This window comes from Cyprinus carpio, chromosome B17, assembly GCF_018340385.1.
Source record: "Cyprinus carpio isolate SPL01 chromosome B17, ASM1834038v1, whole genome shotgun sequence".
In the NCBI taxonomy this organism is placed as follows: Eukaryota; Metazoa; Chordata; class Actinopteri; order Cypriniformes; family Cyprinidae; genus Cyprinus; species Cyprinus carpio.
Window position 1 is genome coordinate 3,825,036 of NC_056613.1, and position 12,911 is coordinate 3,837,946.

General features: G+C 34.9%; 1 protein-coding gene across 3 annotated transcripts in view; it reads left to right on the top strand.

Annotated features, from left to right (window-relative positions):
- The window catches only part of LOC109048378 (neuronal PAS domain-containing protein 3-like), a 407,723-nt gene that overhangs the window by 190,946 nt on the left and 203,866 nt on the right, over positions 1-12,911 (top strand). For all 3 annotated transcript variants that reach the window (XM_042743215.1, XM_042743217.1, XM_042743216.1), the window contains one exon: positions 6,322-6,411. In XM_042743215.1, coding sequence (XP_042599149.1) covers positions 6,322-6,411 — 90 coding nt within the window. The remainder of the gene's footprint in view (positions 1-6,321; positions 6,412-12,911) is intronic.

The following is a 12,911-nucleotide window of genomic DNA, read 5'->3' on the forward strand; positions in this document are numbered from 1 at the left end:
TTTCCCACACACACACACACACACACACACACACACACACACACACACACACATCTGCTGTCTCACTCAGTCACTCCAGGTTGAAATTTGAGTCAGTTTCATCCGTTTTTATGGTGCAGCAGATCATAACAGTTTTGGGTCATCCACACTTATTATTTTGAGCATAATAATTGATAGCACCGATTTTTTTTGTCAACATATTACCTGATACCAATCTGGAATGGAAAGCTCTCAAGAATCCTAAATTTGTTGTACTAGACTTTTCAGTAGAGATGGACTGAGATTGAATTATCCTTATTATTTTTATGCTTATATGTCTGATAACTGAAATGCAAACTGATTTTTAATTGTTTTATTTCTAAAACAATTTATATATAAGTTATCATATTTATTAATAATATAATTAACAATACTAATAAAAATAATCTATATGTAACAATATTATTAATTATTAATGTTATTTAATTAAGTAATTTTCTTTAAGTAAATTAATAATTTATACTGTAGTCATTGTTATTATGTATCCCATTATTATATTTATGCTAACTATTTTATGATGCACATTTCTCACATTTCACTGCTGGTTATATGTTCTCTATATAATCGTGTATGTGACGAATAAAAATCTTTAATCTTGAAATCTTGAATGCAAATTTATTTATAATTTTTTGGGGGAAGACAGTCTATATATAATTTACATTTCTCACTTAAAAATGGATGGCTTTTATTTAAAGGGCGTTATGAATATCAGTAAAAAATATATATATATCTCAGTAGAAATGTCGTTTTTTTTTCTACTTTTCAGGCAAGTGCACTAAATTTGAACTAATTGTCTCATATTGAATTAGTTTATGTTTTATGTTTTCATTTTAGTTCAAGTTTTAGTATGTTTGTTGTGTTTTTGCCATTTTTAGTAGTTTGTGTTTTTTATGTATATTTTTATTATTTTTTTTAGTTTAGTTTTACGTTTCAATTAGTCATCTAAAAGAAAATAAGACTGAAATAAAACAAGTACTGTGTATAATAAATGTTTACTGTGTGCTTTTAAGCCTGTGTTCTCCAACCTATGATGTATTTGAGAGAGGCTTAAGTCTTAATTTAAGCTCCATGTTGGAGTCCTGTAGCTCAGTACCTGTGAGAGTGAGTCCGCATGCTCACATGCTCAGGTTGGCCAGCCCTGTGAGAAGTCTTAATTGCAGTTGTAGTTATTCATCACGGAGGCTGTTGGAGTTTGGAGGGGAAGGAGGGATGAGATTGGAGGAGATGAACATGAGGCATCTCCCCCATCGCCAGATGCCCCGCTCCTCTCTGCCTCTCTCTCCCTCTTCATTTTGTCTGACCTAATAGTTAATGATATGTTAATAGTCAATGAGGCTGCTCTCGCCTGGCGTCCGCTGTGTGTGTTAATGTGGACGTGCAGTGGCTCTGGCCGGGGTGCAGTGACTAGATTGATGTTTACCAGCTTGTGTGTCCTTCAGCTCACGTATATTTGTCCTTTGTTAAAGAAAACACAAGGCTACTGAGTTACAGACCATGTTAATGCTGTAGCACTGGAAGGCCGGTGTGTTCTTGCTTGAGGGTTTGTGGTCTGTAGTTGTAGCATCTAACCAACCCTTACACTGAAGCAAAGAATCATAGTTTCATAGTAGTTTCGGGGCAGAAAAATGCTATGAATTGTTTTTATTAATTTTTTTATTTTATTTTTTAATTTGCCTGTGTCCACAGTAAGACCAAACTTTTTGAATAATTCACACTAATATATATTCTGTACAATATGTCCAGGAACTTATTTACTTTTTATGAAGAAAGGCAATAGGGTAAAATTTAATTTTGTGTTGACAAAATAAATATTAGCGAAAAAAAAAACGAAAAAAAAACTTGAAAATAGACTTTCAGTCAAGTAATGTCTTTTTATTTAAATGAAAATTCAATTAATTTGCATGATGCTAAATTACAATTAAATATGTCTCTTGTTAATGCTATTTGTGAATAACTCATGCCTAAAGAAGCTTAATTTATGTGTTTTAATTTTGTCTACATTTAATCTTTATCTGGATTCTATTGCTGTTGCTGCCTAAGGTCAAGTGTGCAGATCCGTAACCGTTACAGAGTTTCATTTCCCTTCTGTGAGACGCTTTCTTCCTTCTCTCAGCACTTTAGACAACAGAGAGAGAGAAGCTGCTTGCAAGGCATGACTGCTTTAAACAAATGACAAAAAAGGCCCATCTTAATGTTACACTTTTCTCCCCCAGAAGTTTGTCTGGCTAGTGATTTATTGTGCACTTTACACAGTGGTTAGCCTGTAAACAGAGGCCGTTTATCATGGAGGGGAGCCAGGCGGAGGCACGCAGTGTTCCTCAGAGACCTGGCCCACAGATGCTGCGCGGTTGAAGGAAGAGCAGCGGTGAACAGGGAGGAGATGATTGCAGACTGGCTGGAGGTGACTGCTGCGGGTCCGTCCTGACAGCCAGGGCTGTGTCTTCAGGGACGCAGGAGGCCGTGTCAGAGCCTGAGGAGTCTCTCTCAGGTCAGAAAGACCCTCCACTGGGGAGGAACGGTGGTCTCTCGGTGCATAGATGAACTGACGGGGATGGAGGAGAATGGAAGGCCAGGATTTGTGCTCTTTAATCAAGATGCATCATTTGAGAGAACAGACTGAATGTAGTGTATTTTTTAGTTCCCATTATGATTTTACACTTAATTTTATTTTACACTTTTTTTTTTTTTTAGAAATTAGGACCCAGCAAGGACACATTCTATCTACCTAAAGTGATAGTAAAGACATTTATAATGTTACAAAAGATTTCAAATAAATGCTGTTTTTTTTTAAAATTATTATTATTGATCAAAAAATCTTGAAAAAAAATATCACAGTTTCCACAAAAATATTTAGCACCACATCTGTTTTCAACATTGATAATAATACGATATGTTTCTTGAGAGAGAGGGAAAAAAGGATATTAGATATCATAAAAGCATATTAGACACAGAAGACTGGAGCCAAGATACTGAAAATCCAGTTTTGCATCATAGAAATAAATTACATTTCAATAGATGTTAAAATAGAAAAGAGTTTTTCTTAACTGTAATAATATTTCACAATATTTCTGGTTTACTGTGTTTATATATATGTATGTGTATGTATATACATTTATACATATCTCAATGTAAAAATGTCTATTTCAGAAGGCAACAGGTCATTTGCTTACAGAAGTTTTAATGTATTTTAAAAATGTATTCTAAAAAACTTCAATTTAAGGAGCTGTTCCTACAGAATATATTAGAAACCAGAAAGACATTAGTACCCATTATGATTCCATATTGCTAATATAATCAGATTTTTGCACATGTGAAAGATTTATCTAATTGGTCTATTGTTTTAAAATGCCTCTTAAATGTTAAACTACTTAAAAAGAAGGCACATCTTAATAAAGATGATTGTTTTTGGCATATTTACATAGTCTAACAATTAAAAAATAGCTTTGATAAAAAAACAAGAATGTGTTCTGTGTGAACGGCCCCTGAGGGTCAGCGAGAGGGTACAAACATGGTCAGTTAAGGCTAATTTACAACTATTTTGGTGCAGGAAACCTTGACTGATATTATAAGTGGACTTCAGGGGCAAAATTAAATGCTAAATGTGTAGAATATAGTCCCTTGAAGCTTTTTGTTGCTGTAAGTAATGTAAATAAGCATCCGTGTTAGTGTAGCATTTATGTTAACGCATCTATATTGGCATATTAGCATTTCAAATGTAAAGTGCCATATAATGGGCTAGTATTAGCATTAGCGCGGTGTAATGTAAAGCGTAAGTCTAACACATCACCTCCAGCAGATGCGTGCTCAGGGAGGAAGTGATGCGCTAGCGGGCCGCCGTGGGACGTGCTGTTGTCAGCTGCATATCAGCACGCTGTAAATAGCCCGAGGCTGCGCTGTTTTATCGGCGAGTAGAGACCCACGCTCTCTTGCCAGCTGCCGATGCTGCTTTAAACTTGCAAATAAACAAGAGAGGGATGCTTTTCCACCCCGTCTGTGTAAACCTGATTTTCATAAAAAGGTGATCAGATCAGCTGTGACATTGTGCACAATAACTTGTTGTTTTGTCGTCGTTCCTTTCTGGCATTTTCTTGCCCGAGGTGCATCATCCTACAGATTATCTGAGGCAGTGGGAGACAATATGTAATTAACCCATGTGACCTCAATGTCTTAATTGTTGACTGTTGGAGACCCAACAGCAGCACCTCCAGCAGTGATTTCCGTACCATGGGGCTTCCTTTAGTCCACAACTCCTAGCGATGCACACATGATACAGAAATGCAGAAATGACCCAACAGAACTGCTCTTTTCTTATGCATGTGACTTTTATCTATGGGCTTTGTTTTGCAGAGTATTTATGTATGGCATCTGTGATCCGGTAGTTGTTCATTAGCGGTGCTTGCTAAGCATGGTATTACGCATTAAATGTTCTTTTTATATATATATATACTCAAGTCAGAGGGTGCCCTTGCGCAAAAACTACAAATATGCCTCACAAAAGTAATGTAGCTTATGACGTTCCAGGAAATTCCTAATATGGACTAAGACATCCATTTCTCGAGAGCTGAATAAAAAAGAAGATAGAAACTGATCAGAGATCACTTAACTGAAGAAAATAAACACACGACCACAGCGATACCTGTATATAGTTCATCCGTGTTCTTCAAGCCATCTCAGATATTTTCATTTCAGGTATTTCAAAACTCCAAAAGCATATCTATACTGACATTTCACTGCAGTTTCTAGCTTAAACACTACAGGCAGTAAAACAAGATTTTAGATAAATAAAGACGTATTTTCACAACACTGTGTTATGACAGGTGTACCATAGTGCTTTATTTTTTAATAATTAGTACAATTTGACATGTACATCACATAACTATATCCATATGTATAGCTTTTCTGATGTAGCAAACTTGCTCTGTAGCTCATCTAGTACAGCAGTGCACTTGTAAAAGCAAGCTGGTTGCTTCAGCAAATGCGTTTCTATGTCGTATTCGCTTTTATTAACACTGTCACTTGAGTTTATAGTAGTGTTTAGTGTTAGTGGTCCGTTATTTTCAAATGCTGTATAACATTAACCTTTTAGTGCATTTAAATACACATACTGTAACAACCAACAATGCCAGATTTATGTTTCAGATCAAACTGAACACGGTTTTAGCACCGCTCACAGGACATTTCGCTTTTAAAGTGCTGCGAAGCATGAAACATGAAAGAAGCAACATAATATCCTTTTGCAGAAATCTCGTCACAAGCATGTTTTTCCAATGAAGCCTGTGTTGTCATTTTCAACGAGCAAGCAGAGGCAGAAAACTGTTATGGCACTGAAAACACAACTGCTTGCCAAGCTGTGCTAGCGGCTCACACCAATGCTAAATAAAAAGTGATTTTGCAGCTGCAGTGTGTCACTGGCCAATCACAGATGATTTTGTTCACAATCAAGCACTTTAGCTTTAATGTGGTTTTGTGTTCTTTGTGCTGTTATGTTGCATTGAATTTTTTTTTAGTGAGAAATATTTTTTAATTGAGAAATTAATTCAATTTTTGGTTATTTTTATTTTGCATCAGCATTATTTTTAGTATAATGGAGATACTACTATATGTTTATTAATAAGTTTGAATTCATTTTATTTGTATATTTTATGTTTTATTATTACGTTTTAGTTATTTTGTCTGTTTTTGTGATTTTTATTGCTCTGTTGTTGTTTTTTTTAACGTCTATTAATATAGTTTTTTTTTAATGTAGACATTAAGGTTTTTTTATTATTTTTTTTTATTTTTTTATTTTAAGTTAACTATAATAACGCTGACAGGCACTGATTAATTGTTTACAATAAGATTCATTTTGGTGAAAATAATGTGAATTTTCTTTTCATGTTGCCTGACATGGTAGCACATCCTGATATATAACATTACTGTTTATCACGATCTGATGTATAAACTTTTTGACAGATGTCTGTGTGATTGAGTTGACCAATGAAATTCAGTTAGCTGAAAAACAAAATAATTGGTTTGGAAAAAACAACTCCGCTACCTTTATTTATATGAATGAGGTGTTTTTTGCCTAATATTTATGTATCGTTCACACCATCCCTTAGAGTTAAGGCGTCTGTGATCTGAAGCTGTTAATTGATGTTGTAATTGTTGCTCTTTAATGATCTGTCAGTGGTTTCCACACGGGATGTGGTTCTGTTTGCAATTCTGAGCTGTGAGGAATAAGCTATTTGTGAGACTCTCGCCTGACTTGTTTCTTCTCTTTCTCTCTTTCTGTTTCCTCTACAGTCCCTGGATGGATTTGTATTTGCACTAAACAAGGAGGGGAGGTTTTTGTACATCTCAGAGACAGTGTCCATATACCTGGGGCTTTCACAGGTGAGTGCACGTGAGATTTTCACTCTCCGATCTCTTTTCGTCCATCGGTGCGGAAGAGAATCTGGACAAATTAGTGTTAGATAAACTCCTGTGGGTTTGTTAGCTGCAGTTTAATTCGTGGCATTCATCACTGCATATTTTAAGCGCTGGAGAGATGTTCTCATTGGAATGCTAGCGCATTCCCCGCTCCTGTTGGCTCGAGCCCGGACCTTTCAATAAACAGACAGATCGGCGAGGTCAGACGGTGAGAAAGTGACCTTCAGAACTCTTGCGGTCCTGTCTAGCTGAGCTTCATCTCGAGTGCTAGCAGGCTTCAATCAAACCAGACACGGCTGCACAACAGGCAGCTTCTGTTCAGCAGTGGTGGAAAAATCCACACAAATCATCAGAATTGTCTCTCGGTGTCCTTCTATGAGGGATCAAAACCACCACACAGGTGCCATCAAGATGCTCACTGTATCCGTCACTGTAACAGTTGAACTCATTTTTGTCTATCAGAGATAAAGAATCATTTTGGAGGTGCTCAGGATGGCAAACTACCTGCTAATTTTGTGCAGCTTGTATACAGTTCACAGTGTGAGGGTCCAAAATGTGAAGTATACAACCTGAGCACACTGCATGGAGTACTGTATCCCACAATGCAATGCACTCGATTCGACCTTTCATTTCTAGTTGGAAAGATGAACCAGAGGTGATACCAACCTCGATTTTTAATCTCAAAGGCTCGTTTTACTCAAAATTGGATTTAGTGTACAGTATAAACTGGCATACTAACTACTATTTTTTTAAGAAAAAAAATACAGAATTCATTATATATACTGTGCACGGACTGCACGTACCTGGATGACACGGGTTCAAAATATTCAGTATAAAGTCGCATTGCATGAAATATTGTATCCCACAATGCCATGCACTCAGTTCAACCTTAGATTTCTAGTTTGGCATAATTAACCAAAGGTGATTCTGAACTCGATTTTTAATCTCATAGACTTGCTTTATTCAAAATTGGATTTGATTGATAATATTTTTGAAGTTTATGCCTGGACTCCCTGAATTTTACACACTGTTTTACACACTTAAAAAAAAAACTCCATTCAAATTACAGGATAAATTTTCATACTAAATACTACTTTAAAAAAATACTTGTTATCCTCAAAATTTTATTTAGTTGAAAATACTTTTCTTTTCTTTTTATTTACATATATTTTAACTGGACCTGAATTTAACAAAAATGTATACAACTGCTGTAAACATTTATCATTGCATAATGCAAAACCATTTTACATACTTAAAAATGACTTTTTTTTGCTCAAAATTGGATTAAATGCAAATTAATCATATGCATTTCTGAGATTTATAAAATGCTTTGCGTAAAAAGAAAGAAAGAACGTATTATTAATACTCTGCACAGTATTTATGTATTTATTTGTTTTTGTATGCACAGAATATGCAGATTAAATAGCGGGCAGAATGTTGTACATACTATTCAGTGCACTATGATTCCATACTGAACATAAGCTCAGGTTCAAGTGCTGCTACGACCGGTCAGATCTGAACATTGTAAATATTGAGTCTTCTAAATTATAAAAGCAACAGTGGCTGAAAAAGACTATTCAAATATTCTGCTAGATAGAAGGATTGAGATATGAATGAAGAAGAGAAGACTAAAGCAAACTCTAAATTAATTCAGCATTAATTGATTGATGATTTTTATCAAATAATTGATTAATTCTCAAAATCCTGGCTTTTGGAACTTGGCTTGCTCTTTTTCCGTGGTATTATCTTTAGGTTGGCCTGCTGATAAAGTGCTTGTAAAGTCTTTAGTCTAAGTAGGTTTTATTATCTTACATGCTTAAGCTTATCCCATAACTCTCCTGATCTTAATTGCTAAACCTTTTTCTTCGTTAATCTGTCCTAGAGGCCACAATTTTATAAGGTGTAGTTCATTATTTTCATCGTTAATTGGATGAGCAATTTGCCAGCTTTTCTGCATTGACAATTCTATGCATTTTTGTGCTGTGGGTTATCAAAAAATAGTCTGTTCTAGATTTTATTTTATATGTTTTTATATATATGTTTGTTTGTTATTTTTTGGTTCTTTTTAGTTAGTTGTAAGTTTGTTGAAATTTGTTTTGTTGGTTTTTTAATGTAAGTTTATGGACATGTAAGTAATTGCTAGTATTGCTTATCTTTTTGTAAATGTCTGTTTGATAACTAATCTTTGATTAATACAGGGAATATTAATTCATACCACATTCAGGATTGTTGTAGCTTAAGTCTGGCTTGCATTTTTCTGCCAGAAATAACCATTGCAGTAAATGTGTTCTGAATAGCTTTAATGGGAGTGGTTAACTAATCTTGTCAGAATTTTATTTAACACGTCTCCTTGAACCTTTTTTTTTTTTATCTAGCATAATGGTTGAAAATAGCCGGTTGAACCCTACATGTTGTAAACCCTGTAAGTTACAGCCCTGCGTTGCGATGGTTAAAGAGCCAAATAGATCTCTCCCGAATCGCATGCGTAAACTCCAAATTTGTGTGAGCGTCTGATTTCCTAAGAGCTTAATGATGGAGGTAGATAAAGATTCAGGGCTTGAAACCATACTGCGGCCATTACACTAGGCACAAAACACCAGTCGAACGTAGCACAGCATGGACCCTTGTAGCACGGGGGGCGGCTCAATCGATACGAGAAAGACTCAAATCCAAGCGCTCAGATAACTGCTGCTCAAATCCAAGCTCTGCTCTCAGGACTACAGAATACTTTGCAAGCCTCGCAGGGCACCAGAGGCTTACCACTAATCTCTAAACTCGAGCTCTTCCTCAATCCGTTTGAAAGTAGATAGGAAGCGTCCAGTCATGGACTCCACTGTCCCCATAATGACATCAGCTGAACCTTACTGTGATATCAAACCAGCTGCACAATAGTCATGGACGCTTTGATTTATGGCATGTTTTGTACAGTGGCTTGGGTTTGATTCTAGGTTGCACATGTTGGATGCAAGTTTTCTCCATTAAGATATTTAATTAGTATTAAATATTTATTTGTATTATTGAGTAATTATTTAATTGTTATTATTTGTTTTTAAAAATATTTAGTGTTTTATAAGTGTGTGTGTGTGTGTGAGAGAGAGAATTACAGTAATATAATATATTTACTGAATTAGTGTTACATTTTTTGTTTATGTTATAAAATGTTATTAAAATATTTTATTGATACTTATTAAATAGCAATGAACTAAAGTAATTACACACGTTTAATTACTTAGTATTAAATATGTATTATTATCATTGTTACTGAATAAAATAGGTAATATGTTATTGTTATTATTATTATTTTTTTTTTTTTTTTCATTTTATTTTCACTTATTAACAAACAAAAATGTAATAATATTAATAATTAAACCAAAATAAAAATACAATCTAATAATAATAATAATTATAATAGTAATATTATATAACAGATACATTTAATATTAAGTTAGTAATATATTATATATTATAATAAATGTTGTACTATATAATATAATCTAAAGATATATATATATATATTAAATTATTATTAAATAATATTATAATTACTAATATAATTATATTATATTTACTAACAAGGTTTATTTAATATTATTATTATTATTATTATTAAATATTTGTTTATTTTAACCAGTAATATGATAGTCGTCTTTCCATCCTGCATTATTTTCCATTAAATATCCTGTTTCACTTAGAAATATTTCTGCTTGCACGACATAATGTGAATTTAGGCAGCGGGTTTCTTTATATATTAGACTGTGCTTTAGCGTGACTCTGTTCGGTATGTTTTTCCACATTCTCTCCTCAATGTCCATTCCCGTTCCCTCACATCCTCTTCCGCTCTCCTCAGGTCAGCGAAGCGAAGGAGTGAAAATTGCTTTTCCCTCCATGGCCATTGACCACCTTGTGTTAGATTAATGTGTGCAGACCAGAGAAGCCAGCAGATTTTTACAGCGAGCGCAAGCTTCTCTTCTTGTATGGCCGACATTACCGTGATGCTAAACAATGGCACCACCTGCCCTCAGCTCTTCGATAATACAGTCAATGTGCTTCCGGACGTGTTTTCGCTCTCTTATCTCGACGGTCTTTGACTCCGCTCTCAGATTCGGCCGATAATGAGGATTTTACAATTGACAGTAAACGAAGCAACACCCCTTTTCATCTGCATCCGTATTATTCAGTTCAACAGATGGCCGCTTTCTCAGATTCGGCCGATAATGAGGATTCCACACTAATAGTGTTATCATTAACTTCTGTATGTAAAAATAGGATATTTGGCCAAATTTTTCACTTGTCTGAGTTTTTCATCCCTCTCTGCTTGGCTTCTGCGCAGGGTGATTAGTTCATCTCCAATAATTAATATGTGATGGATGCACAAGCATCTTTCCCAGATTAATGGCCAGGTTTGTAGTTACGGTTGATGCAAATTGAGAGGCGGCGATAACATCGCGCCGCTAGGGATTTTCTTATTGAGTTTTCTAGGTGCTTTGGAAAAAAGGACCTTGTCGCCGGGTCATGGTGCATCGCTCGTGCCACATCGCACACGGGCAGCTGTCTGTTCTCATTTTTGTAACTTGAGGATGTCTTTTGTATGAGATGTTGCTTTTTGTGTAACCGATGGCACCGTGTGCTTTATGCTGATGGCTAGGAAAAATAATAATTGGTCCTTATTCCGGCCCAAAAGAAAATTTAGCTTCTGGAAATATGGCCATTTGCAGCCGGCAACCCTGCCAGATACAGCAATATGCACTTTTTGTTTTGCATGGACTAGATTATCCGAGGAAATTGATACATCTGGAATAAAGCGACCATCTGAGGGTCTCATCTGCCTCGTAGGATTTAGAATTTTAAGCGCGTGTCTACTAAGATTCCGTAACCGCCAGCTTAGCCGTCTTACAGTACGCACGGTGACATCTGAAGGCCGAGTATAATGTACCATATGGTGGAGGAATTTGCCGCTCTGTGTTTGGCAATAGTGACGGCTCTGGATTGCATCCAGGCAGCTGAATGTGTACTTCCTTTTCCCGTTGTGAGAAAGGGCGTGGCTTTCATTTGGCTGTAGACCCCTCTGCCCCGTCTCCATTCAGGGGAGGATTGAATGTAGACATCTGCTGTGCTGTAGGTGACAGGGGAGCGAGTGTGTCCGCCAGAGGCTCCCACACACTCAGTCCTCCTCCCCATCACTCAGACGCCTGTGTGCTCCACTCCGGCCGGGGAGACTCGAGGAGTATCGAATCTATTAGCATAAGCGTCTGGCCGATTGTCTGATCACATCTTTGTGAGTCAGTCGCCCTCCACCCTCTTGTTCACACCCGTCTCTGTCATTTCTCCTCTGAAGTGATGCTTCTGAACGTCTTTAGCATGACTAGTGAAGCTGAATGGGTGGGTTGTATGGGTGGATATCTGGTATGAATAATACCTCAATTTGGTTGATACTTATACCTCACCCCAAAATTTTTATATATATACTGTATATTGTAAACAGAGAAATCAGATCATAGTTTTATATTTATTTATATCATAGTCAAGTTTTGTTTTCTTTTTTTTAGCAAATGTGCATCATACCATTGCACAAAAAAGACAAAGTAGGAACTCTTGTTTTACATGGGAAATTGTTCGCAAAATATTCCTGTCTAACGGATTATTCATTGTGTATAATTGATTCTATTATACTTGGATTGGAATTCAATATACATATTTTACTAATAATACATACGGAAATGATCATCTGTAGCTTCAGCCTATTATCAATAAATAAAAACTTATATATTTTACATCTCTGTTATTAGATATATACTAATTACGACACTATATATAATATATATAATATATCATATACATACAATATATAACATAATAGATTACTACTCATTAATAAACTATCAATAATTTAGAATGCGTACATCATATAACTGTATATAATACAATATAATATGTATATCTAATAAATCTAATATAAGTACAAATATATTAAAAAAAAAAAAGTAATTAAACAATCTAATAAATCACATATATATATATAACTATTCTAGACTATCATACATGAGATAGATATAGATAAATATATAAGTATCTCTTTAATGTGTAATATCTACCAGTAAATACTGTTACTATGTAAATCTAATATCAATGTATATATATCTAATCTACATATATATATATATATAAAATATAATGGAGAGAATACTCTCTATCATAATATGTGTATATATACATATGTATTATAGTATCTATATAGATTAATTATCCAGTCCACAAATAAAAAAAAAAAATCAAGATCTCCTCGGGAGTAAATACATGAGGTTCCCGATTATATTTATAATTATAAAAATATTTTTATATTATCATATATATAGGTGATAAATAATATATACACAATTCCTCTAAGATTTTGTTGGGTGATATCATGTAACCATGTACAAATATAATTGGGGGTTTGACGTTTGGCTGAATCTATGCACATACCC